General features: G+C 44.9%; 1 protein-coding gene across 1 annotated transcript; it reads right to left on the minus strand.

The window, feature by feature from the left end:
* On the minus strand, positions 1 to 6,119 carry LOC148685439 (phospholipase A2 inhibitor gamma subunit B-like). The gene is made up of 5 exons (XM_088671215.1): positions 5,695 to 6,119; positions 4,842 to 4,961; positions 3,503 to 3,658; positions 2,129 to 2,263; positions 1 to 309 (listed from the first exon to the last, which is right to left on the minus strand). Exons 1-5 carry the CDS (start codon positions 5,873 to 5,875, stop codon positions 161 to 163), a joined length of 741 nt encoding a protein of 246 aa, XP_088527341.1. The 5' UTR covers positions 5,876 to 6,119; the 3' UTR covers positions 1 to 160.

The following is a 6,119-nucleotide window of genomic DNA, read 5'->3' on the forward strand; positions in this document are numbered from 1 at the left end:
CTCCAGCTTGTTTTAATGCAAGAAATTGCAGGTGACAAGAGACCCAGCTGATGAGCTCCCAACAAGGTTGCATAGAAATAAGAAGGGAAGTTTCCCTTGGTGCTGAGTCGTCACATTGGGTTCCTTACAGGAGAATCTTCACCCTGTTGCCTCGTAGGGATCACGCTGAGGGAAGGGCCCCACTGGCTAGCTGACATTCAGCTTTTGCAAGAAAAACACCAACATTGGCCAAGTTCACCTTGCCACTTTGTATTGCAGTACAGAAAGACTCAGTAGTACAGCCCTTCAGAGTGGTGCTCATAGACTGCCCTAGAGAGGAAAAACAAAGATCAGGGTAGAAATAGCCCTTCAGTCATTTCTGCCCAAACAAGCTCATTCACCCCAGTTTATAGCCCCCTTTTCCATTGCCCTGCTCACAATGGCGAAGAAAATCAAAACCGCACAAATACATTGAAATGATGCCAAAGTGCTCAGCTTTTTCCTTGAACAACAAATGCCTAAAACAAACAAAAAGGAGGGAAACACCTCACTAAAAAAGCATACATGTAAAATGAAAACGTTAAGGGCAAACTTAAACTTAATAACCAGTCTGTATATGCACAACATTTAATCGCTGTGCTGCCCATAAATAAGCTAACATATTTTTCTACATAAAAACATGGACTTGAACCTTGGAATAAAAGAAGTTAGGAAGACACAGCAACCCAGAAAACTGAATATCAGATCAGATACAAAAATACTGTATTTCAGTTACTAAATGGGATAAAACAGAACATATGTCAAATAATATTTCAATAACATGTAAAGAGGCATGCAATTATTTGGATACAGATAAATCCTCTATACAGTTGTGTTCATGGTTCTTCAGTGCTTTTCTTTAATGGCTAAAATGCCAGGATGGGGTGTTCTTAATGTTCTGATTTTCTGGATAGCTAGAATGCCAGTGCCAAGTGTATTTTGGCTCATTTGCCTTCTTGGCTCATTTGCCTTCTTCGGTGGCCCCTTTTGTTATGCAGCATCCTTTACGCAGGATATCCAAATCTCACTCGAGTGAAGGTTAAAAACCAATTTCCCTAGCTGGAAAGGGTCTGCAAAAATTTGCAATTATCCGTGTAAAATGCTAAGACTCAATACTCAGGACCGGTTCCTTGCTAGAACAGGTCCCCCATCTGTTGCCATTGCCTCTGCATAAGCAGCAGCATGAGAAGCATGCTGGAGATTTCCAGGGCTTCACACTTGGCAATGCCTTCCTCATTGAAGCAAGAATGTAGGGTCCTTGCAGAGTGAGGTAAGGTGGTCCCCCAGACTGCCTGTCCTGCTGCTGCTTCACTGCTGTGGTACCAAATGCTATTTAAACTTTAGCAGCAACAAATGGTTGATCGTTAATGTTTAAGAGCTTACTGCTGTTAAACTTTAAACCGTATTTGCTGTGTGAAAGGGACAACAGCGGGGGTGCTCTCCAGAGTTGCCTCGTCCACAGTGCCTCGATCTGAGGAAGGACCTCTCCTCAGAATGAGGCATGGATGACCCAGTACCATCAGCCAACCTGGGACTCAGCTATACACAGCAAATAAAATGTTTTAAGTGCAATACAGTCATACCTTGTGCTGCGTCCGCTTCAGGTTGTGTCTTTTCAGGTTGTGTCCCACAGCAACCCGGAAGTACCGGAATGGGTTACTTCTGGGTTTCGCCGCTCATGCAGGCGCAGAAGCGCCAAATCACGTCACGTGCCTGCACTTCGAGTTGCGGGCTTTTCTCGTTACGAACGGGCCTCTGGAACGGATCCTGTCCATAACATGAGGTACCACTGTATACAATGTGACACCAGATGGTGATGGTGAGCCTTATGGCAAATTCAATGCATTTTTAAAAACGCTTTTTTTTAAAAAAAAAAAGCATTTTCAGAAAGGTTTTTTATAAGTGTATAGATTCCACCCTGGAAAGGGTCTCATGGCAACTTTGCAGCAACCCTCGGGTGCTAGGCAGTGGTCGCTGGGGGAGAGGGTGCAAATCTGCTGCCCTTCCCAATCTGGTGAGTGGGGTAATGGTCCCAAGGTGGCCACCAGGTGGGTTCGCAGTTCCAAAGAGGAGAGAACTCATAAGCAACATTCCATGTTAAATCAATTACCTGCCATGAGTTGTGTGACCACCTCAAAGCAGTAGTTCTCAGAGCCAGTACAATCTACCATCTCCGGGTTGCAGCTTGACGAAGAAAAGCAGGCAGGGCATTGTTTTCCATTGGTCGTGGTGTTGACTGGTGGCACTGGGAAGCAAAGGGAGACCAGCAATTTAAGTGTAGCATGAGTGGCAAGAGACTGCACTGGGGTTCAGGAAGTCCTAGGGTCAGCTTTTGATGCTGTCGTAAAATTCTTGGCCAGAGGGCAAGGTATTGTCAACTTCAAGTCTAAACCCCCCCCCCTTCCAGGTGGAGGGGAATTGGACCTGGCTGATGGGACAGTGTCAGGCTTCGGGGAATTGACTTCCTCCCCCTTGGCAGTAAATAAGAAGATCCAATGATAGAAATGTCTTGCCAGTTAGGTGTTTTAATAATCACAGTGAGAGACAAAAGAACACGTCTCTCTAGAAACAGCGGTGCTCCCAATTAAGGCTCCCTCCCTCCTCCATACCTATTAATCCATGTCACTCCTACGTTTTGTAATCTGAGTTTGTACCCTCTGCGCTTTCTGTTCTGAGACTTTCTGAGCTCTTTTCGACCTTGGGGAGGGCTTCTTCTTCTAGCTGTTCCCCATCCAGTATTTCCCAGCTTCTGCCTTCTGAACCATGCCCCTCTGCAAACCACTGTTCCAAATCTACTCTGTCCTCCTGTTCCTGGGAAGATTGAGGATCAGGGGGAGGGGGTGGATCCCACCATTCCTCCTCAGCACAGACCCTGACAGACAGAATGCATACCTTTCCCCGCACACCCCTTGACACACACACCCCAGTTGGTGCCCCTGCTTGAGAGCCACTGGCAGTCAGTCTAATAATACTGAGCTAGATGGCATTCAAGATAGGCCATGCCCTCTTTGGTTCTACTCATTCAAGCAGGGGTGGTTGTTTGAGCAAGCATCCCGAGAGCATCTGCTTTGCATGCAGAAGGTCCCAGGTTGAATCCCTGGCATCTCCAGGTAGGGCTGGGAGAGACTCCTTGTATGAAACCATTGAGAACCACAACCAGTCAGTATCTATAGACAATGCTAAGCTTGATGGACCAATGGTTTGACTCAGTGTAAGGCAGTTTCCCATGTCAAATGTTTACAGCATGCCTAATTTCATTCATTGACCCACCTGTCGTGCAGATATTTCAGACTCCTAAAGTTGGTAGTGGTTGACCAGCTTTCCTGGGTACTATTTGTTATTGGAGGTTTAGATGTTTAGCCATTGCTATTAGAGCTCCCACCCCAGACTGCATCCTTCTATTTTATGTCACAAACATCATGATGTAGCCCTGCTAGCACTGAGTTAGAAGAAGTCAGGAGAAAAACAGCAGTCCTGTACTTACACTGAGGAGAAGCTGTGGTACACGCATCTCCTGTGCAACAGCCGCCATTTGCCTGGATGAACCTATCCTTGCCGAAATGCATATGAACTGGTGCCAAAAGATTGCAGATGTCGGAAGACTGACAGGTTTTCACTGAGCTCAGAATGCTTTGTCCATCTGAGGACGAGGAAGAAACACATGCACTTTATTAGAGATGTTCACCTGCCCAGCTCTTCCTAGCAACTTCCTTTCTAAGTCAAGAAGGCTATGTCAACACTGCCCATCTAGTTTTTAAGAGTCCTGATCGAGTCTCTAGCCTGGGATTCTCTGGTTCTGCTCATGGTCTTCTAGTTCATGTTGGGCTCTCTGCAAGCCACCCCCCCTCTCTTACCAAAGCCACATTTTAAAAAAATTATTGTTATTGTTATTACCCCACCCATCTTACTGGATTGCGCCAGCCACTCTGGGCAGCTTCCAACATATATAACAACATGATGAAAGATTAAACATTAAAAATACTTCCCTATTCAGGACTGCCTTCAGATGTCTTCTAAAGGTTGTATAGTTACTTATCTCTTTGACTTGGGGCCCTCATAGCTCCATACCCCCTAATATTTGTCTGATGAAAATAAGGATGTCATACCATACCCTCCAACATTTCTCTGATGAAAAGAGGGGTGTCCTAATCTAAGGAAAAGTGGGACATTCTGGGATCAAATCAGAAACCGGGATGACTTCTGTAAATCCGGGACTGTCCCTGGAAAACTGGAACACTTGGAGGGTCTCTGATGCTCCTAGTAATTTTCTTCTGCTCTTCTTTATATAAATATAAATAGATGTGTATATTGCATATCCATGTATTTGGACTTTTAAAACGCAAATCACTTGAAACTGTGTTCATTGTATTCTTATGTACTTTCTTTTATTTCTTTGAAAGGGATTCTTTATTTCTTCAAGATCTGTGGGCACTAAGTGATCTCTAGATGGAGCAAATAAAAATAACAACAGTAACAATAACAAAAGAAAAGCTTTAAAATTAGTGGCAGTGGAGAAAACTGCCATCATTAAGACAGTGTTCCAGCCAATTACCAGAATGTAGAGTGAAACAAGAAAGCCCTCAAGACCTTCCTAAAACTGGGGGGGGGGAGTGATCACATGTATTTCCTTGGGGATGGTATTCTAGAGATGTGGGTCCTCCACAAAAAAGGCCCTGTCCCTGGCACTCACCAACCTATCAGTTCCCACAGATGGACCTTGGAGCAAGGGTATAAGGCCACTCCAGCTCTTAAGCCCATGTAGCTTGCATAGGACCTGTGGCCAATTCACTGTCAGGACCTGGCTTATGATCTCTCTCACCCACCTATTGAGGATTTGCTCACACCAACAACACAAGTATCTTGCCCAGCATCACAAGTCTTCCTCTGGCATGCAGTATTGTCGGTGTTGAAGACCATGCAAGTTTCACAGTCCAGCGAGGCACCTGGATGCGAGAAACAAAAAAAAGCAAGCTAAAGTATATGGGACAGGTAGAATTCTAAATTCAAAAAAAGGGCAAAACCCACCCATTGGTAGGTAAAGTGATGTCCCTCTAAACCATCTGTGGCTGTTTCTAGACATCAGGAGCCTGTGCCTAGAAAGAATACTCTAGAAAAATCTGCTACACGCAGACAGACAACTCCAATTCTGTGATCAATATCAGTTATGCAAACTGAGGAAATGTGTACAATTTCTTTTCCGTTCTGCATTCTGTAATCATTTTGCACAATTTGTTCTGGTTTAGTTAGCCATGGAGAGGATAGACAAACAATGCTGAATCCCAGTGAATAGACAAACAATGCACTGAATCCCAGTGGCTCCTGTTGGAAATCTGACTGAAGCCATTTGGAAGCTTCTAAGCTTCAGTAGACATTACTTAAACACCTTCAAGGGATTCCAGCTGGTCCCTGCCCCCAGGGAACTATCACCAGATGGTTCATACAGGCAAAAGGAGGTCACTTGATGCCATTGCGATATCAGGTGATAGGCAAGCGGCGAGCCCTGTCTGACTTGGCCCATGTGGTAGAGATAAGGACCCAGCCAACCAGTCATATCCAGGGGCCGACCCATTCTGGATATTCACACCAATGAGGTGGCAACAAATAACATCTAGCTTGGCCTCCATTGATCCTAATGGAACAATTCCATTTCCTATGGGACACTGAAACATTCCTTACCTATAGTAAGAAGCAGAGAGAAGAAGAAGAGTTCCAGGAGAGCTTTCATGGTGATAGGAAATGCACGGTGCAAGCGTGGTTGCACAAAATATTTATCCGTGTTGCCTGAGGTAGCCGCAAAACCATTCAGAGCAATAAACAAGAAGAGTAAGCTTGTTAGCAGGAGTAGAATCCAAAACATGACCAAACAGTTATATTGCCCATCTGGAAAAGCCCATCCGGGAAAGCAGTGGTTGTAGGTGCCATATTAGAATCCAATATGGCTGTTGGGAATTCATATTTGGGGCAAGATTTTAGCTCCTAGCTCGGTTAGAAAACCATTTCTAGTGACAAAACCAACACTATATTAACGAAGGAGGCATTGTTAGAATTTCATCCCTCCTTTTTCTGTCAATCTCCTGACTCAGTGGAGGGCGGGGGGGTAG

The sequence above is a fragment of the Zootoca vivipara genome, chromosome 6 (assembly GCF_965207765.1).
Source record: "Zootoca vivipara chromosome 6, rZooViv2.hap1.1, whole genome shotgun sequence".
NCBI lineage: Eukaryota > Metazoa > Chordata > Lepidosauria > Squamata > Lacertidae > Zootoca > Zootoca vivipara.

Bases quoted from the DNA above. Each gene is read 5' to 3' on its own strand.
- LOC148685439 (XM_088671215.1), bottom strand. From the start codon at position 5,875: ATGTTTTGGATTCTACTCCTGCTAACAAGCTTACTCTTCTTGTTTATT. The intron at 2,264-3,502 runs GTAAGTACAGGA...TTTGCTTCCCAG, and splicing joins TACCACAGCTTCTCCTCAGT to TGCCACCAGTCAACACCACG. The intron at 310-2,128 runs GTAATTGATTTA...TTTCCTCTCTAG, and splicing joins GGTCACACAACTCATGGCAG to GGCAGTCTATGAGCACCACT.